The 25,995-nt window shown below is 41.5% G+C and overlaps 1 protein-coding gene across 5 annotated transcripts in view; it reads right to left on the bottom strand.

Moving 5' to 3' along the window:
* The window catches only part of THRAP3 (thyroid hormone receptor associated protein 3), a 55,726-nt gene that overhangs the window by 1,729 nt on the left and 28,002 nt on the right, over positions 1-25,995 (bottom strand). For all 5 annotated transcript variants that reach the window (XM_019547883.1, XM_019547882.1, XM_019547886.1 and 2 more), the window contains 9 exons: positions 17,391-17,550; positions 12,801-13,703; positions 10,258-10,998; positions 7,342-7,514; positions 6,782-6,893; positions 5,102-5,186; positions 2,808-2,992; positions 873-1,062; positions 219-368 (listed from right to left, as the gene is read on the bottom strand). In XM_019547883.1, coding sequence (XP_019403428.1) covers positions 219-368; positions 873-1,062; positions 2,808-2,992; positions 5,102-5,186; positions 6,782-6,893; positions 7,342-7,514; positions 10,258-10,998; positions 12,801-13,703; positions 17,391-17,527 — 2,676 coding nt within the window. In that variant the 5' untranslated portion in view covers positions 17,528-17,550. The remainder of the gene's footprint in view (positions 1-218; positions 369-872; positions 1,063-2,807; positions 2,993-5,101; positions 5,187-6,781; positions 6,894-7,341; positions 7,515-10,257; positions 10,999-12,800; positions 13,704-17,390; positions 17,551-25,995) is intronic.

Below are 25,995 nucleotides of genomic sequence, written 5' to 3'. Positions count from 1 at the left end.
GACTCGATGATCTCCCGAGGTCCCTTCCAGTCCTGATGTCTATGAAATCTGTGAAATCAACTGCATCCCCTCAGGAGCAGTGCCTCCAGGATACTACAACTAGTAGCCAGTGACAAGGGCACCCAGTTTCCTTCCCACGCAAACCACATCAACTGCGGGGAAAGGCCCAGCAGCTGGCAGAGCACATTCCTATGTGGATGGGTTCTCCTGAGACATACCAGGTAATACTTCTTGCTTTTGGGTGTGTACTCTGGGTCCCACTCCTCCTCCCTGTTCCGCTTCTGGAAATCAGTATTGCCACCGCTGTTGTTGTTGTTGTTGTTGCCGGAAAAGGTTCCTCTGCCCCATCCTCGTCCCCTCGCTCTGAACTGTGGAGGCAAACAGAAGAGACAAACAGGGTTGGGGGAGAAAACAGGGCTTAGCGAAGTGTCCTTGGGTCTCTTTCATAAAACACTAGAGAAGGCATGTAACAAATATAAGTGGGGGGGGCTGTGCCATGAAGACAAGAGCTTGCAAACACCAGTGCAGCTGAGATGGGAAGAGTTACTGAAAACGGCTCCTCCCCAAGTTTACTGACATAAAACAGTGGTCCCGCCCCAGCCAATGCAGATGCCAGGGCATTGCAAAAGCCTTCCAGTTTCCATATGGCCTTCAGGATCCTCACCAGACTGCCAGCTCTAAGGTTTCAACATCTCCAAGGCGCCTTCCGCATCCTAAGCCATGCTGGCAGCTAGGAGCTACCATGCTTTAGCTTGTCACCCTGGATCATAACTAGGCCCATGGATTTAGAGAACCAGTTTTGTGCTTGACACCTGAACTGGGAAGAGCAGCAATTCTCAGGGTTCTCTGCAGGGGGCAAGGGGATGACTTACAAAGGTCCCTCTAGCTCGTCCCCTCTCAGGTCCAGCAAACTCCTTAGTGCCCAGCCGGGACTTGTCGAAGCCAGTGGTGCTCTCCTCCCGTTCCTCGCTCTCCTCTGGGTAATCCTCCCCTTTGTAGGACCGAGAGGACTGTGAAGATGAAGAACTGGACCTGGACCGTTCACGCACTCTCCTGTGCTTTCTGTACCAGGAATGGGGGGGGGGGGGGGGAAAAAGTGCTTCTTAATCAGAACTTCCTAAGACAAATGCTTGAGGCTCCGAGTCAGAAAGGAACAGTGGAAAAACCCCTGGTCATGCCCAGGTTATTCTCTGCCACTGTGACACAGGACACTGAGTAAGATGGAAGTATGGTCTGACCCAGTTCTTCCATTCTCTGCTGTCAAATCACTTTCCTCCATGCCTCCACCAGAAAAACAATCTCTTCCCTTATGATGCCTGTGCACCCCCATGGTGACAACTGGCCAAGGTCCCTGGACAGGCTATTTTCAAATGGTAGAGGCAGCTGACAGAATCCCCCATTCATCTGTATTAAGGTAGTATAGAGATGCCCTGCCATGCACCACCACCCGCTGTACTGGACACCGCAAGAAAAACAATGCCTTCCTCCAGGAGCTTGGATTCAGAAATCAGACTGATTATAGAGGACAGGGACTGATTTTGGTGAAGGTCCCCCAGGGTCTTCCAACACAGCCTGTGGTCTCTCTGCTTGGCCACATCCCTTTTTTGACACAAAGGTGTTCCAGCAACATACGATCCCCCGTCACCAGAGCATGCAGCCAGCACTAATTCGCTCCTCCTACCAACCTCCTTTTCCCAAAAGCTGTATCTACCTGCCCAAGGAGGGGTGTGAAAAACATCTGGTCTGTCTGTTCAAGAAGCAGTCAGCTGCATCTGCTGTGTTTAAGGTACTGTCATGCAACAAATGCAGTCCTGCACTGTTATGTGGTGAAATAAAATGGTCAGCAACCAGGAGTTGTGCTCAGACACTACACTGAGGTGACCTGAGGGTCCCAGGCCCTGATCCAGGCCAACACTTGTGCACACGGTCAATTTTAAATCCAGAACAGTCCATCTTCCTTGAACATATTTTACACTGCCCACTACAGTCCTTCTGCTTGACCTACGACAGATTAGGATGGTACATCTTGTGGTTGTATCAGGATGGATGTAGTTTTACTAACTGGTTAAAGACAATGGATTTGTACAGGATGGTCTAGATAGGGATGATCCCGTCTCAGGCAAGAGGCTGAACTACAAGAGAAGAAGGGACTGTGAAGGTCCCTTCCAGCCCTAATTTTGTATGATTCTGTGAATGGAAAAAACACGATTCACCACAAGCACACACTTTGCTGGATTGGAACCTAGCTTACTGCTTCTGTCCAAAACTAAAATGACATACTATGAAAGGTGCTGCTTTTTCTCCTCCATTTTTGAGACAGAGTAGAATTCAAAAGCCAGCAGCCTAGAGAACACCTTGTCTTTATAGCCAACTACTTACTGCATCAATGAACATAAAAACACAAAAGTTGCAAGGTCTTTCCCAGATTACAAACAAATCCCAGTAAAATAACCTCAGTGTTTTATCTTAACTAAAAAACTGAACTCACAGGAAAGAAGTAAAAGTAACCAAGAAGAGGTAGCATGGGAACCCTACCAACACTTCACTTGACAGATGAAACAGCAAATGATCTGTAAAAAAAACAAACAAACATTCCCCTCACCCTGCCGTGAGCAGCCACCAAACTTACGCTGACCAGCACTTCAGTAGCACTACAGAAAGAAGCCTCCTGGATCAAATCTCAGAAGGCAAGCACAGTGCAGCTCCATAAGTGATAGCAAAGCCCAAAGCATCTATTCACCGTGCAATCGCAACAGAAGCAGCATACGCCGTAAAATAAGGAAATGAAGATTTAGTTTCCTACATACTTTTTCTTTGACCCTTTGTGAGTTCTCTCAGTTTTCTCCGTTGATCTCTCTCTTGAGTGACTAGAATCTCTCGAGTCCACAGATTCCCTTGATTTATCTCGTTTAAGATCCCTTTCCTTATGTTTTTTACGACGTTCGATATCAAGGCGCAGGTCAACTGGGTCATCTTTGTATTTCCCTTCAGCCTGAAAAGACATGAAGCAGATGAGAATTGTACACAGCAAGGTTTCCAGTTTAAATCAGCAACTTCAGAACCATTACTTTGCTACTGACTGTAAGACTTCTGGAGAGTGTGCGCCATTTTACAATACAGAGCAATTCACTATGAGAACCTAGCATCTTCATTCAAAGGCTTCAGAGTTTTCCTACTCTGGTGATACTTATTCACCTATCCCCACACCCCCACCCCCAACAACACAAGGGGACCAAAGACTGACTTAACTGATGTTGCAGCCAGAGAAGGCTGAGACTGGTAATAGCCCTCTCGTTTAAAGTCCCATCCAAAAGATTGTGCGTCAGAACTTGGCACACACAGTCCTAGCACTTTAAATTTCTCATCTCCCACATAGGATTGTTATTGAACAACTGAACTCCTCTGGAGATCTGACATGATTACTACATGAAGCTAGAGGAATTGTATAGAGGCCACACAAATGCAGATGTTGATTTGTTTGCAGAAATCTCTTCTAACTTACAAACCAGAACCAAACATTCCCAACTGTAAGCATTGCTCTGCCCTATCCCAGACAGTCCAATTGCACCTTATTCCATGGAAACAGGAGACATTCTACACTAGGTGAGGAAATGGTGCACAAAAGGGTATATGTTTCCCTCCCTGTGCCCATCTAAATGATCTACTAATGCAAGTTACATGGAGCATCATGAGATGAAAATATCCAATAACCAGAAACATAAAATTGTATGAACAAACACCAAGTACAATATTTTAAATCCAGTCAGTACAAGGAAAATGGGTAATGAGTGCCTTAGCTTTAATACCCAATTATCATTTAAATAGTGGATTTAAAAGTTCTAGATTACTGACACAGTTCTATGCTTGGGAACGGCAAAGCTTGAAAAGCAACATAAATCAAGATTTCTCTTGAATTAAATAAAAAGGATTAGTAATTCTCTAACTTTAAAGTTTTACTTACATGAGTTTTTAAACACATTTTGTTTAATTAAACATTTCAATTAACAGCAGAGGTGGGAGTTGGCGTTTTGTTTTGTATTTTTTGCTCTTCTGCTTTCCCCAGGCAAAGAGCTTTAATTCCTACTCTGAGAACAAAATTGCTCCCAATGCGATGAAGGACAGGTAAGTGACACAGTCAGCAGCAGCTCCCTCGTGTGGTGCAGCAAACACCTATTTTGTACTTGTGAGGACACAGCTGTTTCACGGAGGGTTGGCGGGCTGTTTGGAAACCACAAGGTTTTTTTTGTTTGTTTGTTTTATTTTTGTTTTGTTTGTTTTATATACACGCTGCCAAGCTGGCGCTCAGATCAGGCCCATCAAATCCATCTCACCATCGTCCATGTCAAGCCACAAATGTGTTTGGAAAAAAATTAAAAACAAATATGAAACAAGTAAGGTTTCAGTAGGACTGTTTAAAATTTCTTCAACGTTCAATGTAAATACGTATGAAGGGGAACAAACAAAGGTTAAAAACCCAGAATCTAACATCTTAGGTTCCAAATCCTTTTAGGATGGCTTACAGAGTGTATTATGATTCAACAGTGTTCTACTCACAAAAACTATTATTTGTTTTTAAACTATCTGTTTTTATTAAAAACAGGTACTGAATGTTAAAGTAACGGTAATAAACAGAAATGATACGGCAAGGTGTCAGAACAAAATTTATCATCTGCTTAGTAATAGGGTATTTGGTTCAACTATTTAGTTTTACTTTCCTCTCTTTGACATGCATGTCTTTTTCGAAAATATGGTTGGAAATATCGCGTGTATACAATTGATTTAATAATACTTACAAGCAGAAAAATATCACAAAAAGTCTCTTCTCTCATCATGGGCACTTGTTCCAAAAATCCTCTCTTTTTTTCTCAAGCTCACCTCAATTGACTTTGGGATCATTTACCATATTCTAACCACTTCACAAAGGTTGTTGATACATTTTTTTTATTAAAAATTAACCCTTTGTAGTTCATTTTTAGAATTATGCCCATCCTTAAAAGAAAAACACAAACTTAAGTAGAGAGTAATTTAAACAAAACATCACTGTTAAGTTCATGCCCAATGCACTCATTTTGTTGAATAACTGATCACAGTAACAGTTCACCTTGTAGCCAGGCTCTCTGGAGCTTTTCGTTTCCTCTTGAGAGAATCCATGTTTTCTAAACGTACTGGGAGAAATATCTATCCGCCTGAAAAGAAAAGCAAAGCATGAAGCCACGGCCCTACCATAAATAGAATGTCACATTTTCCTAGTCCCAATGTCATTAAATAAATAAATAAGCAGTCCATACTCCAGTGATTTACCACCAGGTTGCCAGGGCATCCTGGGGTTCCTTGAAATCCTTTCAAAGGTGCCACAGGACGCCACACAATGGTAGCACCGTACGATGGGCAAACACGATTCACAAAGGAATCCATAGCATCCAAACCATTCTGACTTGCTGCAGTCTGAGTCCTTCACCACAGAACAATTGAACTACAGGCAGTCCTCGACTTACGGCGCTCCGCCATTTACACTCATGTTATTACTTACGGCGCCAGATCCTCGCACTTTCAGCACTACAGTAAAATTTACAATGAGAAAAGAGGACAGCAAAACAAACACGCCCAGAGCAGTTTCTAAAAAAGCCATCGAGTGGCCCCGAGTCTCCCCAGAAATCTCCCCAAAAAAGCCCTTCTGAATTTCACAACCCTGAGGAAGGTGTTCCTTCACCTTCTGATTAAATAAAAATGTATGTGGTTACTGTATTCCCCCTGTTTAATCGATTCATATACAGTACACTTTAAAACGCTTTGTACTGTACAGTGCATATCATTTATAGTTGATTCAAATATGGTGTTTATGGTCATTCCTATAAAAAGTTGGGCATCAGGCCCTTGGTCAGGAACATAACCCCCTATTATAACATTGTTTTTCTATGGGAAAAATCAGATTCGACTCGCATCGTTTTGACTTACAGCGCCTTTTCCAGGAACGGAACCTGCCGTAAGTGCGAGGACTGCCTGTATTAGGTATTGTGCTGTAGTCAAACAAGTAATAACTAAGAGCTGGCATTTTCCAAGGACTGCCCTGATATATATATATCCCACAGCCATCTTCTACAATGTTTCTCACAGCTTCCTATGAAATATTTCATAGATAGACATTAGGGCTGGAAGGGACCTCACAAAATCATCAGGTCCAGCCCTCCTGCCCAAGGGGCAGGAAGTCAGCTGGAGTCAAATGATCCCAGCAAGATAGGCATCCAAGTGTTTCTTAAAAGTGTCCAGAGAAGGTGCTTGCACCACTTCTGGCGGGGGAGTTTATTCCAGGCTCTGGGGATCCTTATGCCCAGCTTAAAACGGTCTTTCAGCAGTTTGTGACTACCAGACCTTGTCTTCCCTTGGGGTGTCCCGGTGAAGAGACATTTTCCCAGTTCCTGATGCACACCCCTTCTATACTTCTAGGCTGCCACCAAGTTCCTCCCTGAGCCTTCATTTCTCCAGGCTGAAGAGTCCCATGCCTCTCAGGTTCTCCTCATAGGGCCTCCTCTCTTGTCCTCTAATCATGCGTGTAGCTCTCCTTTGGACTCTCTCAAGTTTCTCCGCATCCCTCCACATTTAGTACCATCAAGGCAGACTGCAGACATAGCAAGACAGATCAGTGACCTATCCAATATGGCAATTACTGTTTTCCCAGCTAGACGATGTTTGGTGAGTTTCATTTTTGAGTCATGCCATATAGTTTAAAGAAAATATTAAAAACATCCCTAGAATGTTCAAAAAAAAATTAAGTGCTCCTTACCTATGGATTTCAGGGCTCTTCTTGTTTTTAGCTGCATCTTGTTCCATTCCTTTCTTTAGGTATTTAGTAAAACGCTCATTCAGTGTCATTCCTGAAGACCCAAAGTGATGCTCTGCAAGGGGGGAGGGGACTGTTCAGTGAAAAACTACCATGGAATTACTATCATTTGGATTTTAGGAAAACACGCCAGTTCTACAAGGGTCTGCAATGGCTCCAGAATGGCTTCACACAAGTGTGAAGACAGAGGGCAAGCAGGCAAGATTCAAATAGTCAATAATACTGTTGACAAAGCCACTCCCTCAAAAATCAGTGAAACGGGGCCTGCTTGCACCAGTAGTGAATTCAATCTGCTTAACAACAAATATAATGTGTTAAACTAAAGTTATGCAAGCCATCCAAATACACAACATATTTGCAGATTTTGCACTAGCCTCCCGGCCCAATCTTATGCTAGAGTATTGCTTTTTGCTGTTTTAAGCGTAGGCAGGCAGGGGGGTAGACCCAGTAGACTGGAGGGGAGCATAAACTTTTGACCAAAGATAACAGGACATTTGGCTCACCTCTTACATGATGGACTATAGTCACTATGTGCTGAGCAAACAATTCAGAAGGACTTCGTTGAGACTGAGCTGACTGAATATGGTGGAAAATGGAGCGAAACTCCTGCTCCTTTTTGTTGCTGTGTACAAGGTCGCGACAGAGTTTGCGTTCCTGTGCCAATATACCACTCGGACTAAGAGAGAACACACAGACGTTATAAATATAACTACCGGAAGGGCACGCTGGATCGAAGCAGCTCTCACACTGTAAAGAGACAACACTCAAAGTAAAATAAACTCAAGCGCTGTATTTCATATCTTCCTGTAGGTCATCTAAAAAACAACCCCCTCCCTCCCCCCAAAACACCAATGGCTTTGTTTCCACTTACATGGCTCCTGGAACTCTGGCCCTTTCTTCTCTGCCAAAATTACTAATAATGTTCCCTACTTTTAGTAATGTCTTCCTATAATATATCAGATCCCAGGAGTTTAGCACTAAGTATTTTATTTCCCTGCACTCCAGACACCCAGGACAGATTCAGTTTCACAAGTCAGAGACACATGAACCGGGCTCAGGAACTCACAGCAGCAAACATTTTCTCGACTAAGAGTGGCAGGCACAGAAGGTAGAACGAGGTTCCTTAAAGCTATGAACAGATTGGGTAAGACCGTAACATTTTTCCTAAAACAAATCCAAAGAAAGCTGGAACTATTGGCAAAAAAACTCCCTGGTTTCAGTTCTCCAAGCATCAATAAGGCCTGGAGAGCAATCTCCAAGGGGTTGCCCAGAAACAAGCTGAGACTACTTTACACGCATCCCAGGTCTTGCATTGAAGACAGCCCTTTCATCACCGCCTCCTGGAAAATGGCACAAACTCCTTGCCTTCCCACTGCATCTCTGCAGCAGTCACTATCTTGCTGCAAAGGCAGACTCATTTAAATCAGAGAAATTTCAGTCACTGATTTTAATCATGATTTAAGTGAGCAAACGGGGAAAACTTAACTTAAATAACCGGTGTTGCGTTTCCCATTTGCTGTTTTTGTTACTTTCCTACAGTCACTCTCATTGCCTGGTACTTATGCTACCATTAAGGCATGCCGATTTGTAACTCAACACAGCCTTCAGACTAACTTTGGTACTTTCTGCAAGCCAGCAGGGCACTATATTTGTGTGCATCTATTTAAGCTATCATATTGTTTAACACCTTTAACCCTTTTTTCAGCCACTTTTAATATATATAAGCTGGAGGTGGCTGGTTTAGGTAACTTTTCAATTGTGATTCGCATCAACCTGAATTTAGGTGAAAACTAGCATTCAATACAATGCACAAAAAGCAGAATTTAAAATTGTTCTTATCAAAATATATTTTGCATTTAAAAACTAGACTGCTTTGGGAACATAAGCAGCAGAGGCTGCAGTTAAGTCTGACCTCACTACTTGGCCTGTGTGACCTGAGACAGAGGTACTTTTACATCCCAGAGGGTACAATGTGGGCACCTTGTACATTTTGCAAAAGCACTTACGCGAGTCCGGGCCAGACCCATACTGCTAATTCGGGTACCTCTGAAACGACAGCCCTGTGCTCGTGGAGGTTTCAGAACTGGTTTCAATTCGTGGATGGGAAGAGGAAATCAAGCTTTTCTGTCTTTCCTCCTTTCAATTCATTTCTCAACTTCAAATGAACTAAACTGAGCAAATAGAATATTTTTTGCACCTACTATAACTGACCTGCAACAAGAAGTAATTAACGAAGCAGCTTTGACACAAATGGAACTCAGAGCAATGACATTCAGAAAACTGCAGACAGGTTTGTACTATTGCGCGTACTATTATTCTGAGATTATGGAAAAGCTCCCTGTGATTTTGTACACACTTAAAAAGCAACATTCTAAAACAAGTTCTCGTTGTTGTTACAGCGCATTTTTTTATTTAAGCAATTTGAACAGATGGTAGTAACAGCGGGCCTTAGCACAGGTAATCCGTTTCAAATTTAGTTCTAAAGACAGGCTTACTTTTGAAAAAGGAAAAATGTGTTTACATTAAAAAAAAACCAATCTCATGTTTATTCACCTGGCTGCAGCAGAGCCACTCCCACAGCAAATCTATGAGTGCAGAGCTGCACTCAGGCGTGAAAGCAAATTGTGTGGCTCAGCCTAGGCTGTTTTTAAAGCAGATCCCAGCTGTGCTAGAACACTGCAGTGGTCATCCTGATCATTTACTGTTTTTTCCATGGTCAGTGCTGCACGAACATTAGCCCACCTCACCCTGTGAAGTGCCAGCACTTGCTTGCCATCCACCGTCCTCTCTGCTCCTTCTCTTCATTCCTGAGTTCTAGAGCCTCCTCTGGTGTCCCGCGGGAACACTGACATTTTCTGACTACTGCTGGGAGATCGTGTCTGAGCAGCGAGCACCCTCTAGTGGTCTTCCACACTGTCAGCCTTTCAGAAATGGTAAATGGCTGTCAGAGCTCCCAAGCAGTTTTGGCAGTTACTCTACCTTTAGAAGAAAAGCAGCAAATTCTCCTCCAAATGTGCATAACTGAGCTGCCATGCTGACAAAGACCTCCAAACAACTCAAGAGCAGTGCTTTTATTACCGCTGAATAGAGCGTGGCATAGTCGGAGTGCAGGCTGCGAGCCACCAACTCCCGAGTGCTAATCTAGTCTCCTACACAGCTTCCCTATGCAGATTATGAAAAGTTCGCTTACACTGTATGCTTCATTTTCTGCAAAACAGGGAACATAATCACTGGCCTTCCACATGGGGGATCCATATGTGGATGTGTTAACACTTAGAGATGAGAAGAGTAATGTTAACATCCGGTCACGCAATATCCTGTAATTAACTTCCCCGGTATTTTGTCAGGTTGAGGATCCACGAGAGGTAAAGCAGTCTACTAAAGTGACTACACGGAACTGAACAAAGACAAACCCTTACCGTGCAAGATCCTCATCAAAAGAATCCATTCGAATATTGACTTGGGCCTCTCGGGTAATGGAGAAGGAAGATTTGCCCGCTGCTAGCCCATCTCCTTTGTTGCCTGGTTTGTCCTTGGTCTCAGAGGCCTTTCTTGGTGGAGGGGAAGTACTTTTCTCCTGGTTTGCTTTGTAAGTGGTTACTCTAAAATTCTTTTCAGGAACAAACCCTCTGTGACCCGTTTCACCTCTTTTGGATGCTACTTTCTCTTCTTTCTTAGACCTTTCAGAATAGGTTTCCTCCTCCACTTCCTCAGTTTTCCTTTGCTTCTCTTTTGCCGATGGCAAGAACACTACACCTTCCCATTTTCCTGGCCTATCCTCATCCTGGTTTTTGCTAGTGGTGGCCACCACTTTAGACATAAATTTAGGCTCATCGTCAAACTCTGAATCCTTTCGGCCCTTAGCCTTATCTTTTTTCTCCTGCTCATCCATCTCCTCTTTGCCATAATGACCTTCCTTGTGGAATTCTGCCATCTTCACCTTCTCAAAATCATCCCGAACCTTATAGCGTTTAGGTGACTGGCTGCCACGATAAGACTTTTCTGGATCGGTTTTGGAGGAATAGGGATCAGGTTTTGTTTTACTATCGGCTAACCCCAACTCCGAGAAGCTTCCTTTTTCTTTCATTTTTTCCTTTTCAACATTTGTTAGTTTCTGTTCCTTGTCTTTCCCATTCTCAGTCTTCTGCTCTTCCAAATACCTATTTATAAAACATACATATTAAAACAATTCTCTTATTAAACTATAGACATGAGCCTTTTTATTTTTAAAATTTCTAAGTATAAAATAAAACACAGAAACTGTCAGACCTGTAAAGACACCAAAGGCTAAATAAATAATAAATAAGGTAATATGCAAAACAAATAATCTTTGTTCAATATTAGACGGCTTGAGTTCTGAATATATTCACCAAAAAGGTTGGAAGATGAATGTGACGTGAACCAATGAGGTGAGACTCAAGAGTAAATAATGAAAGAACCAACTTACCCAGATTTATTTTAAGAAAATTCATAAGGTCTTACCCAGTCTGTTTAGTCACTTACAAACCTGGCTCAGGAGAATTAACACATCAGAATGTTCAACTTGACCTTTTTAAACAATACACACTGGAGAGCAAAGTCTCAAAATCTACTTCAAACTTTGGATGCAAGTTTCCTAGGAAAGCTACATATTTCAACATATACTGTAAACACAAATAAAAGCAAAGAAAAAAAGTTAACGGGGGGGAGGGGAAGAATCACACGTCTTGGGAGAACAAACAAAACTATTTATTCTGGCATTGAGAATGATAACACCTCTCAGACCAATTTCAAGAGCCCCAACTATGCTGGTTAAGAGTGATCAGCCCAAGTTTCAATAGAGCTGCAGAGAGATTTCTCTAAAAGACTTAATTTTACCATTTTAAAAGCCTACACTAGACTTGGAGACTCTCAATTTCAGGTCCCTCTGATACAGTATTTGCTCCCAAACTAAAAACTAAGAATCAAAATGATTACTGCCCCTTAAGTGAGGTGCTTTGCTGGAACAAAAGTCAATGAGTGGCACATTTACCAGGGTTCTGGACTGCAGTTCAAACCAGATAAGAAAGATATCCCTGTACTGAAAGTCATTTCTTCCCTGTCCCCAGTGATGCACAAAATTAACTTCAAACAGCAAGCACTGTTTTCCTAGACATCCCAATGTAAATAAACACATGCTTGAGCACCACAGTTCTATTAGCCCTTGCTTGTTTCTGTTAGGAAGTTGCATGGTTAGATTCTTTTTTAAACAACGTGTGCCAGTGCCAACATACAAGAACAGCTGCTAGAATTCAAGAGCCACAGCCTACCAATATAAGAGAGATTTTCAAAGCGACCAGTATTTTGTCGGTTAAACTTGACAGTGCCCAACAGCAACCAAACTTTCACAAGCTATGGCTCAGCTACCTGAGCACTCCTGCCCCCAGGTTAAGCAAGCCAGCATCAACACTACCATCAATTTCTTAATATCTCCAATGTCCCTTTAAACTTGGGAAATGCCCCCAAAAGACATGGTTTACTATTACAGTTTGTTCATATAGATGCACTAGCCACCAACTCCCATGTCCAGAGAGACTTAACTACATAATTACCTAGAAATCAGACCATTTTAACTGAAGCGAGAATTCATACACGCAACTTTATGTAATTTTTTTAATGAAAAAAAACTGGGGTCATGTTATAAAAATGAACTTCTAGGTAATCTGCGTCATCTTCACAATGTTATCGAAGCGTTAAGGAAACACAAAATTCCTCTAACAGATCCCAGCTAGATTCTGCAAAACAATTTAGACTGGAACTTTTTTTGGGCAGGTACTCACTCATACATAGGGCTTGTTCAAAACATACCATAATTGGTCCCTGATTTCTGTAAGAATCCAAAGATCCCATCATAACTACAGTGATTCATGCCAATAGGAACACGTTTGTACGTGCACCCTCGTGCCCCCACCCAAAACAAAGAATGGGAAAACACACAACTTGCCTTTTTGAGAAGGCTGCTCCACCAGGAGCTGCTGCCTCCTCCTTCTGGGAGGTACCATAAATTGAACTGATTGCTGTTGGACTTTTACAGACAGGGCTCTTCCTTGTTGGGCTCAAACCTGCTGAACTGTGCTCAAACGTGCCCTGATGTGAGCCTGTCTGAAACGAGGCACCACTTTGTAGAACAGAACTCATCTGCGAAGGATTGGAGAGTGGAGGGCTGGACTTCTGTAACGGGCTTGGCCGAGGTGAACGGCGCCTCACCACAACAGACTGGAGGGGACTTTTTAGGGCAGGGCTGCGCTCTCTTGGGCTAAGATCTGGCACAGAAGCTCTCGAAACTGAGCCTGACCCATAGCTGGTCATATCCTGCCATGGTTTTGACCCCTCAGATGCCTTGACATCCTGACCACCTGCTCCAGAAAACGACTGCTCCTTCGAATCTTCACCTTGATTATCTCCTGTAGCCTGCGATGCCCGCGTGTCCTTGGATGAGGACTTTTTCTCCTTTACAGACTTTCTCTTGGAAGACTCTACACGACTGTGGTTTGAGGAAGACCGAGAAGATGAAGACCTCCTAGATCTATCAGAAGATGACTTGTCGGAGTTTCTAGAATGGCTCCTAGACCTTGGTGATGGGGACCTCCGCTTCGGGGACCGAGAACGCGACCGTCCCCTGCGAGGGCTATAGGCCTGGCGATAATTTTGCCAATTGGACCTGTAATTTCCATAGCCTCCTCGGTTGTATTGGCCCCACGGATAAAATCCTCTGTTCCGCCCACGGAAATAATACGGTCTCCTGTACCCTCTGTTATGACCTCTGAAATCTCGGTTCTGATAGACTCTTGGGTGGTTCCTTTCTCTATTATGAGATGGAGAATATGATCTTGAACGAGACCTAGAACTGGAAAGAGAAAAGATACAATTATCCGGAAAACTTTCCCCTCAGTTAAACTATTTTTATTGAAAACTGTACAGAATTAAACAAACCATACTGGAATCTCCTTTAAAAAGGTCTAAAATTATCTTTTTTGCTTGCCCCACACCCAGTCTCATTATTCTAAACATGACACTGTCTGCTTTAGTGAAAACTCTTCCCCCACACAACCAGTGACAGTACACAGTATCTGTACTATAGCTGAAGAGGAGACCCACAGCCGTAAGTCACTGCTGAGATCAGGACAAGAATAGCTCAGTTCCAAATGGTCTAGGGCTAATGTTGCTGATACTGGCCTTCACGAGACTAAACGGTTTCTTCTTTCAAACACCCGGCCTTCACAACTCAAGGTTACACCTAACCCCAGCTCTCCTAACGATAAGCCAGGGATGCATTTCAGCCTCAAAGGGCAGCTGCTCCTCCTGTAACAGATTTAAGTCCCTGCAGCACCAAGGAAGGGGTTGGCAGGGGAATCCTAAATGACTTCCCTTGCTAGAGACATTAAATGAATGCCAACGCTTCAAAATGAAAACAACAGCACTGAAGAGAAAGATCAAGGACAGGGTTTTTCCATTTCTAATCTCAAAATGTATACGAATCACTGAGATTCAAAACCTTGAGCTCAGTCAAGTGAAATAAGTTATAGCACTTCAGGAACAGCGTGCAAAATGCCAGGAGATGGCACTGTTTAATACTGCAAACCTCTTTTACTTTTAAGGGGAAAACAGCATTCAGGTAGGAAGGCAGACAACATGGAAGTTAAACACACCTGAGGTTATAGATTTGAACAGTGTTTCTGGGGGCAGACAATATACAGTTTTTTTCTTCCAAGTACAACTGGTTTCCCTTAGTTTTATCAAATATTTGAAAACCTCAATTGTTGCAGAACTATAAAGGCAGCAAGATAGCTGAGGACAGCTCAGGTTAATACACTTTATGAATACAGGGAAGTCACAGAGTTGTTTACAGGGAGATGTTTTAGTAACTTTGCACTTATTTAAAAAGTGCAGACAATGTTCCCACTAAAACACACACAAAAGCAATTTCCACATGCTTTACTCAAGCGATGCCTATTTACTGCAAATATCTTAGGATACTTTATTAATAAAGATTAAATCGTCTCTGAAAAAGTAACTCTTATAGCAGCAATGTTTGAATCACTTATCCTAGTGGACCATACCTACTACTTTTCTCTCCTCAAAATACTTTAAAAAAAAAAAAAAGCACAATAAAACACCACACTTTACCACTACTCCTAAAATGTTAAAGACCTAACCCAGCTAAAACATGTATTTTTAGTGTAGTTTTCTTTTGTCAAATTATCAAATACATTAGTGTTTAACAGGCAAGAGCTTATATTACAGCATTAGCTACACCCAATATGCATTTAGTTTAATGCAAACTAATTAATGGTTTCCTGAAAGCATTTATCCTCTGTTCAAAACAAGAAAACAGTACAACTTACCTGAAACAGGTTTTCATTTGAAAGTGGTATCAACAAGTTAAGACAGATGGAAAAACACATGCAGATGCAGGCAGTGAAAACAAACCAATTTAGAGAGGCGATCCAGAAGCACTAAGCAGAATACATACGGCTCCTGTCCCCAAGTGACTAATTTATTTGTTACCAATTACTAGTAAGGAACCTGCTACATGCTGCTTCCAGCATCCACTCTGTTATTTTACGGAGGCATGGAACATGAACCTTTCACGCTCAGAGCTGCAGAGACTATTTGCAAGAAGTCATTTTAAGATACGACGTGAAATGCAACAGAAATATGCTAGAAATGATAATCATCTTTCAAGTCTGACAGACTCCAAAGCTAGCCCATTAAGTTAGCAAAGATCATTCTTGCATTGGGAGATTCCACTCCTACAATAGTGGGCAAAAAGAGAAAGAAACAGAGGAAGATAGTCTCTCCTGCAAACAAAAACCATACAGACAAGGCTGACCAGAATCAAGCGTGGCAATACAACCTGCAATACGAGTTGAGCCACTAAAACAGACTGAAACAAAATAATTCCCTCAATTTATTCTTTGTTCTGTGCTACGATTCTGCCTTAGACCTACCTCGGTGAATACACTAAAGGCTTACAAGATGACTTGTCTACAATAACCCCTTCCATCTCAATTCTCTTTTACCAAGTTATTTACAGCGCTGAAGTTGTCCCAGAAGCAACACAAGGTTAGGGAAGATTTGTCTTTTTTGGATCAAGGAGCCTGAGTTTCCATTCATCATAGCTGGCTTGTAGCTGGTCAGATGTTCCCAAGTACAATGCATCTTTCCTAAAGCTCCAGCTTCTCTATAAAGAGCTCCGTTCCACTTGAGGCTCCACCCCATCTGGTTTTGTCCAGTCTCCCTCTCTCAGTTGCTTTTCTGCATCTTAAAAATCCTTTTAATAATTCAACAGTTGCAGAATTTTCAGAATACCTGTCAGGCATTTTAGACTACTGAAAAACAGCTGAATAGCATTATACCTTGGCCAACTAGAGAGGGAAGGGTTTTTGGGTTGGTTTTTTTTAAAGCAGCGCAACTGCCAAATGGTGGCTTTGCAAGATACAAAATCCTCCACCAGTAACCTAGTTGCTTGGATAACAGAAATCCATAGTTTTCTTGTTTTAAGAAATGGTTTAGGCTTAAACTGATCCAATTCTGAGCAATCCCCAGGCAATGGCTATCAAGCACTCAGAGGACTTATCACCGTATCTCTTAGCAGTGAAATTAGCTCTGAATCACATTTCCTTCCTATTTTACTGTTGACGATTCCCTTACCAACTCCTACCGTCCTGCAGGTGGGGGAAGAGGACTTCATATCTACCTTTCCCAGAAGTAGTTTAGACTGCCACTCTGTAAAGACTCAGCTTCATTCACAGCTCTAAGAAATACATGACTTTTCCAAAAGACCCTTTTTAAACCTCTTAGCAATTAAACTAAAAGAACAGAAAGAACAGAGAAGTTAACAGACAAAGCATTCTGCTATAGAATCTCCAAGCTATGCACCCACGTGTTTGTTCTGGCAGGGAACAATCTTAAGACAACAAGACTCTCTCCATGCTATTGGCACCTTAAATTATAGATTTCATAGACATTAGGGCTGGAGGGGACCTTGTAAGATCATCGGGTTCAGCCCCCTGCCCAAGGGGCAGAAAGTCAGCTAGGGTCAAAAGATCCCCACAAGACAGGCATCCAAATGTCAGAGTGGAAAGAAGTGAAAAAAGTGATCAAAAGTAACTTTGGTCTGCCAAGAGGTTTAAAGCCAAATCTGATATTTTCCAGGTCATAACAAAAACATTGCACCTTTCTTTTCCAATTATCCTGGCTCAAGAATACCTGGCAAACATCTCCTCAGTCACCACTTCAAGTCTCCAAACAAAACTTCGAAAGGTTGAACAGAGATAGATAGCCAGCAAACAAAACGTACTATCTGACACTGCTAGATAATAGACATGGGGCTTTTCCCTTTTAATTCATTTTATGAAGCGATTACAGAAATAGCAGAGGTTGGCTACAAACTAAAGCAAGAATTTAAGAGAGAGATGCTGAGGCATAATCTACTTCAGAGCCTAATAAAAGGTTTTCCTGGGAGGCCAAGCGTCACCACCTAAACAGACAGAAGAGCCCTCTGAAGGGCACAATGAACTGTATACATTACCTGAGCCTACGTTTTCTTGATCGTGAGACAGAACGGGAGCGGGAGCGGGACTTGGAAAAGGAACGGGAACGTGATCTCGATCCAGATCTTGATCGGGAGGAGCGGGATCCAGATTTCGATTTGTTCGTTTTGGACATCTTTGAAGCTCCTCCAATCACACCTGAAGAAATGGGGATGGAAAAAAAAAACCCAACAAGTAAGTGAAAGGATCCTGCCAGCTTTTTCAAGCTCTCTCCTTAGCCATCTGGACAGCCAAACTAGTTATTATAATGAAGCTTGACAAAATTATGAACAGGACATCTGAGCAGCTGCCTGTGAGAGCAGGCAACTAGACTCTCGGACACCGAACACACTCTTCCAATCCTATGTTCCTGCGAAGAAGCATGAAGAGTTGGCTACTCTATGGAACAAGCATTGCTTTTTAAAATGTTGCTCTCCAAGTTAGGAAAAAAACCAGGCAGAAGGAAGCCTCTCTGCCACGAAAACATCTTTTCCTCCTGAAAAACAAGCTATTTCATTTTTTTTCCACACCATTACCAAAGAGCCACTTACCACCACTTCAAAACAATGCTAAGAGACTTTAACAAGAATTAGCCTAAAACTTGCTTTACTGTCAATTTTTAAAATAAAAGACAAAAAAGACGCTATTAATAAAACAGCCTCCCCAGATACACAAATCTCAGCCCTCAGCCAAAGATCCATCATACTATGAAACTCCACACTGCTTTTATAGTATAGTTTATACAATTGCTATAATCAGCTGAAAGAATATTATCACTCACTGACGAGTCTTGTGGCAGCCAAAATAATTCATAAGTCCTTCCAGTGATTCAAATACTTATGATAGAGGAGAGTATCCCATAACATTATCTGACCCGAGTACTATTATAGTATACAAATACTTTTTTTTTTTAAAAGATGAATTTGCTTGTGCTATTTGCACCAAAAAATTCCCTGTGCTATTTGCACCAGACCCACAAAAAGTCAGACTAACTTTTTTTTTTTTTTTTTAAAAGACCTTAATTCCTACAGTCCACCACCCTAAAATTGTTCCCATTACATCTACTGTCCAAAACCTACCACACAGGTACCAACCAATGACACATGTGCCACAAAGGGTGTAGGCAGTCTTTGTGTGTGTGACATGTGGCAGAACCAGGGGGACTGGAAGCACAATGGCAGAGCAGGCAGGGACAGTGGCACTCACGGAGGGGGCAGGGCTAGAAGTAAACCCAGCCTTCTGTACTGTAACAGGTCACAACAGTGCCCTCGTTTGTCTGAGAGTTAAACTACCCCAAAGAGATGGTAAGAGTTGGCCTGACATCACTTAGCTCCGCTAAGAAGCAAATTCCTTCCAAATCAAACTTTTATAGTGCTGCAGATAATGCTCCACCTTTTTCAATTCCTCACTGGCTTCAACAAAACTTTTCCATTCAGTCTGAAAACGCTCTGGGCTTTAACTGCAGGAAAGGAAAAAGAACTGTCCCTCCAACTTGCAGAGCAAACTCTTCCAGTCTTCCTTTGGTTTCCTCCATTCCCAGAACTTCAGGAATGAAGCGAGAGTTAAACACTGTTTGTATTTAGATTGCTAAACATTCTGCATTAGCACATGGCATCAAAAAAGTTAAAGTTTACTTCCCCTACCGACTGGGTGGGACTGAGGAGGGCCAGTGTTCCCAGTTTTAGAGCGCTGGGTTGTTTGCAACTGAATACACCCTAAATTTCAGGTGCAACAGGATTAAACCCAAAATATGTAGCACAACCCATGGCAGAGATTTTTTACCAGGGATGGACAAAGACCCACTTTAAATAGTTGTTTTTTAGTAATGAAATTGGAAAAAGTTACCAAAAACCAGGAACATAACAACTTTTGTTTCAAAAGTGCGCAGTGACTCTGGAGAGGTTTCAGCAAACCCCGGCCTCTACACAGCTATGCTCAGCTTCCTCTCAACTCTTCTCTCTCACCTAGTCCCACCATCTCATTCAGAAACCTGACTCACTAAAAGATATTAGTTTGGGGATGGGGTGGAAGAGGCACTATTCTTGCAGGGTGACAGTAAACCAGCTGGCAAGAAAAAGAATAGTTTTCCTTAGTGCTCCCAGGAACACTAAGGAATGCCTACATTTATAATGCCATTCTCTTCACAAACTCTGGTTCGCTATTAGCTCATTCTTTACCAAGAAACTCCTTATATTGGGAATCATGTCATTCCCCCCCACCCCAGCAACACCAACTTAAATATTATGAAGATACATGGCAGACACAGAAGGTGCCAAAGAAAAAGTACATGCTAATTGATAGCTGCGTCACCACAAATGTGAAATGGGCCCTGCCTGCAACATGGGGAGTCCAAGGGCAAAAAGCACATGCTAGCTGTAAATTCATCATGCTATTACCCATTCATTCAGTTGGAATGGATGTGTATGAAGAGCCTTACAGAGAACTGCCATGTTAAGAACTGATCTATGCATACCACTGCACAATTTTTATACATCTTCCAAATTAAGAGCTCAGAGTGTTTTACATACACATTTTCCACAGGCACAGTAGGCCAAACAGAGCCCCAGATTTATTGATGAGGAAATCAAGACAAAGAAAAAACTCAGATTTTTATAATCCCATATTTTGCCTCATTCAAGATAATCAGGTACGCGCCCATGCGCGCGCGCGCGCGCGCACACACACACACTAAGCAGATGGCCCTTGTGATCTGAGACAAGGCAGGAGGGAGGGACCCCATATCACCTAAGGCTTTTGTGAAGCTTCAGTAGCAGAACAAAGACTGCTCCTGAAGCTGCTAATGAGGTTTTAAAGAAACCCAACCTTCACTTAAATCTGCATGTCAGGAAAGCGGTTTGCCATTCTGCTCAACTTTCACCTTAATTTGGCGTTGACTGCACTCATTTTTTTTTTCAAAAACACCACACGGTATGAACTGCCAGCTTTTGCTGCCAGCTCAAATGCTCTTCTCAATCTACCCTAAACTCCCTGACCTTCAGCTTGCACAGATTCAGTTAAAGGCAACCAGCCTAGAAACAAACAGGTGTCTTTGGGATACATCATTTAAAGGATACTTAGAATATACTTAAAACAAATTACAAATACTGATACTTTGGCAACTATGGCACCAGTAAAATTATGACAAAGGAAAAGCTAAACAAATGAAAGGGGAAACCTGCTTTTGTCGGTACCTATTTACTTTTCTAGTGCTTAAGGAATCCTTGAGAAAGGCTATCTGCAGACTTAAGAACCAAAATACACATTTAAGAACCCTGATAAGTCATCCAAAGTCATCACTTTCCAAAACTAGGTTCCCTGACCTAATAACCTTTGGATACATGCTTTTTACAGCTGATACAATTCTTAATCAGAATGAAGAGTACCAAGATTCCTTCCCTTTATTTAATGAGGGAGAGTTTGCATGAGCATGCACACACGCTCCTCCCTGCCATTTTTTTCAATATACATTGACTGAATTAACTGACAAACAGTTGAGAAACAGCTTATTTATCAAAAGAAAGGGTGTGGGGGAATATAAGTCAACAAGATAAATACTACTTGTAATAAGAACCGGCAAAACGCTGCAGCACAATCAGTGGCTATGTGCAGGATGGTGAATTTCACCAGAAACACTGCTTAACTCTCCTCCTGAACAAGCTGCAATGTCTCTCCCTTATATAACAGATGTTCCCCAAAGCTGAATAAGGATTTCAACCTAGCACTTATGCTAAGGATTGAGGCATGGGCCATTTCTCAGTACTGTTTACTACAATAATAGAAGAGGTTTTGCTCAATCTTAGTATTTTTAGGATAAAAACATGCAACTTAACAGATAAATCATGGAGCCAAACACCTGCAGTTCTAACAACAAAAATGCTTGCATTTCAGATCTGTTCACAAGGACCAAAAGACTCACTCTTTTGGGGACAGATGGTGAATGCATAAACAAGACAGTCTCCTCCCTCCCGCCCTCAACACACACACACACAGTTTGTGGGCACCCTCTGTAGTTCTGAATGAGAGATTAATGGTACAATGAAAAACCACAAAAGTTAATAAATATTCTCACCTAGATGCAATGGGGCTAAATGAAGTCATAAATTGTTCTAAAGTTGGAACTGTAACCAGCCGCAATCTGTTTGCCTCATTTTCTCTACATTCAATACTTCTGCTGCAGAGGAGAAGCCATATATAATTTGCTATACTTCTGGCATTTTAATAGACAAATGCCAAGTTTTATATTCCAGCATCCGTAAATCAGGCCCACTGGCTCCAAGTGAGTTACCTACATATATTCCAGGACAGTTTATAAAATGCTTCCTAACTGATAAATGCCAACTCAAAAATTCCTCACACAGAACCTCCTTCATCTACACTAATATTAACAATGGAAACAAAACACTAGAGTTGTAATTACAAAGAGTGAGTGGCTTTGTCTAGCTTGTGTGCCTGAAACAGAGATTAGCTTCAAGCAACTGAAGTCTCCCTTCCATGTTGGAAATGCACACATGCAGGCCTGGAACCAGATTCTTCATCTGGCACACTTTGACACACACATACCAGAACAAGCATCTGAGGCAAAGTTTCTCAGAATTTGGAAATGGAAAGACTTGGCAAAGCAAAATACCCCTAAAAACACGAGAGAGAGATTACAGGTTCCAAATCCTAAGCAAAGCCACATATAAGGATAGAAGCTTCTATCTCAATAAATTTGGTTCTAAAACATCTATGGAATTGCTACCAGTCATATTTTAAGATGGACCCTCTCACTAGAATCCACATTGGCCTCTTAAAGTCCAAGAAACATCTCATGACAACCTATTTCAATTATGATACAAATGCATGGAAATAATGGTTGCGTAACCTGATCTCAGAGGGAACATTCCCTGCTACACTCCACTAATTGCTTCAGCCACAAAATATGATAACACAACATGACATGTTTTAACAATCAGAACAAAGGATAATTGTATTATTTACACTGGTAGAAAGTATTGTGTACTTTGCACAAATTGCATTTACTCAAATGCCATTATTCGTTGTATATGTACGCTTAAAAATAGTTAAGAATTGTTTGCCTCTAACGGCAGAAGTAAAAGATTTCAGACTGTTATGATATAAATATGTATAGACATGTAAATGACACTTGCAAACTGGGCACATTTTACAGACTCATCAGTTTTCAACTACTCAGCACTCTAATAAGTCAGTCCTTTATAACGCCAAACATTAAGTCCCCAAGAGCCAGAGACATGAAAATGTATGCTTTGGACGGAAATTAGTGGACATTATACTGCTGCACAGCAAGGTAATGTTGCGTCAGTAAGATTAGAGCTGCCATCTGTAACACTTCCTGAAAGATGTTATACGTACCTGACTCTCAAGTTACCAAACTCAGAAGTCCTGGAAGCGTACCATAAATACACAAGGAACCACCCTCTATTACACTGTTGTTGCTCATCTGCATTACTGACAGACTTAACTATATTTTGCCTTAAAATATAAAAGCTACGCTGCCTACTATGATAGACTGCCAACTCTCATGGCACCCATGACAACTTCTCACTGCTGAAACCCCCCTGAAAGTTTTACAAATCCATGTTCCTTAATGGGTGTTAAAACAAACTTTCTTCCTCTTAAAAAACATGAGTTGCTCATACACATTTATTTTCAGACTTTCTCCATCTGGCTGAAAAACAGCTGACACTGTCTGTCCGGTGCACCCTAGTGCAATCAATTTACCAACACATCCTCAGAATAGGACAAGTCAACATTTAAAGGAGACTATTACCACATGAGATTTAAATAGAACTGTTAATGCCAAAGTAGTTACTAAACAGCACTCTGTTTTACCTAAAAAAATACAACAAAACCAGACTGATGTACAAACCAAAGGCTCCTGAAACGGGTTATTAATTCAGAAAATGATGACTACCTAAAATAAGTAAAATGTCTTCCCACCACAGGAGCAGTACAGTCAGACATTGGGGGTAGAGAAGGAGAAAAATCTGAATAAAATCCTAAACCTGAAACTAAAATTCTGAAAGTGGAACTTTCAGGTTGTCTCATAATACATTCTATTAATGAGTCTCCTGGCTGTATAAGCACCATTTTTTTTTTTTTTTTTACTGCTTTGTCAGATCTCTATAAAATGAGTTATACTAAACTAAAGAATATTCTGCCAGGATTGAGAAAATGCCTCCCAGTCCTCCCCTCCCCCCAGTACAGTATGAGGTAAATTCAATTACAATGAAAGAACTGAGCCACAGAAATACCAAGCAGATAATAAGACATTACAGTTCAATAGCTTAGAAATTTTGCAAAAACTCAGAAAAGCTACAAGCATAGAGATGCCTATGAAACTATGCTTTTCCCTAACCTGTTTATTAAAAACTGTTTGGGAAAGAAAAAACCGGCTAACAAACTATTTCCCCAATCTTAGTTATTTTTTACTGTAGGATGGGGATGAACAAAATATAAAATGAAATTAAGATTTTTGAAGCAAGTAAAATGTTGGAAAAAGGACAATGTTTTATAGCATCCAATGTGAAAATTATTGATCTTGCAATCTAAAATTGGAATGATCCTAAAGAACAGATCCTTAAAACTGAAAAAGGTGTTATGTTTAGGCCAAAACAGTATTTAGAACTTTATTGCTCTGTAAATTATTTTATAACTTGGCTCAACGACACATCTGAAGTGCAAGCTTTGTATAATACAGGTATTTTCAAACTAAGATTAACATTAACAGGATACAGAGGAGAAGTTAGGCGAATTCTACCTACTTCTGTACCTTTGGTTGGATATGGTTAAAGAATTGAAATTAGCTTTATTTCTAAAGACCAAGAAAGGGAGGCAAAATAAATAAATAAATACGTAAGGAAGTAAAAAAGGAACAGGAACACTTAAGAGTCTATTCTTTGTTCACCAGATGGCTGTTTATACAACTAAATGCTTCTATTTTTAATTAGCAGAGAATAAATTAGTCTCTCTGTTGCACGCCTCCATTTTAAGCAAATTCCAATGGACTGACTAGCAGCGCTTTCATTTCCAGCTGGTCTCTCGGCATCCAAAGTACACGTGTCATTGCGTGATACTCGCAGAGCAGTGAGGGATCACAGGTCACAAGCACTTATTAGCCTAGCAGAAAAGCACTAACTGATGCCCCCCTTTCAGGGAAATGAACTATTGTGACAGAACGTTTAAGTTAAAAATTAAAAGAAAAATAGTTATAAATATGTCACAATGTTACCGCTTTACCAACGTCCTTTAACCAACAGCAGACCGAAGGTTAGCACAACAAGCCAACGTGCAGTGGAACCGAAGGACAAATGAGAGACAGCAGTGGGAGGAACTAAGCAGTCAGACAGTTCACAAAGATATCTGATGGCAAACATGAGGTGATCCATCCAAGTGGCACCCTAAAGAACCCGTAAACATTTTTTTCAGCTAAATAGTTGTTGCTTTGATAATGCCAACAGCCACTAAGCAGCTATAAGCCTCAAGAAACTATACAATTTATGGGACCACTGCAATGGATTTGGGGACTATTTTGCATTAACCAAAAAAGAACCCAAGAAGCTTGACTATAATGAAGTACAGCAAGATTTACTTAATAAAGAATACAATCTATGAATAAAAAGAGCTGAGCAAACAGAAGGGAAAATAGGTATGCTTCCATTATCGAAAGTACCAGCACACCCTTTTACACATGAAAGGAGCAGGGTACTATCCAAAAACCCCCACCTGCTTTAAAGAGCTATATTTCTTCACCACACACACACTGATCTACAGAACAAACACTTTGTTAGAAATTTACTCTATTGTTCCTGAGAACCAACAGCTGATGTGATATCTAAAATGCAGAAATTAGACACATTAGCCTAGCAACACTGGCATTTCATTATTGTAAGTCCACAAATAAAATCTACAAATGAAGAGGGAAAGGGGAAAAAGTCTGTACCTGCCGTTAAAATCCATAAGAATAAAATACATTTCTGCTATTCTACTTTCTTAAAACTATTACATAAATGGTTTTCATGCTCTATAAAAGCATGAGGAGAATGTACGCAATGATCATCATTTCAACCTGGTGGATAAACAGAGGGGGACAAGGAATACAATGGTAGATAGGGCAAGGAGAAGAAAGTAGACCAGTGGATCAGGCAGGGAGTATACAGCAGAGACGTAATCACCTACCCTGGAAATCTTCAAGAGGAGACTGGACAGTCACCTTGCTGGGGTCACCTGACCCCAGCTGTCTTTCCTGCGTAGTGCAGGGGGCTGGGACCAGATGATCTTGTGTGCTCTCTTCCAGCCCCTTGCAATCTATGAATTTAGGAGACCAGAGCAGCAGATTGGGTGGCATGCAGAAAGCAGATAAGTGGACCAGGAAGGGGAAGGAGATCGTGGTGACATTCAGGGAGGGAACAAGGCTTATTTTGTGGTGCACCTGCCAAAAAGGCTGGCCCAGGATATACCGGAGCAACGATCCTGTGAGCCCTAACACTACAAACAAAACCACTCCATAGACATTCAACTGCCTGCACGAAAGTAAAACCAGGAAGTTACTCATTCCAATTGGACCTATGACCCCGTGGAAAA

This window comes from Crocodylus porosus, unplaced genomic scaffold (assembly GCF_001723895.1).
Source record: "Crocodylus porosus isolate Cpor-Errol unplaced genomic scaffold, CroPor_comp1, whole genome shotgun sequence".
Lineage (NCBI taxonomy): Eukaryota > Metazoa > Chordata > Crocodylia > Crocodylidae > Crocodylus > Crocodylus porosus.
Note: the sequence above shows the minus strand (reverse complement) of the source record. Positions and strands in the feature narration are given on the sequence as shown.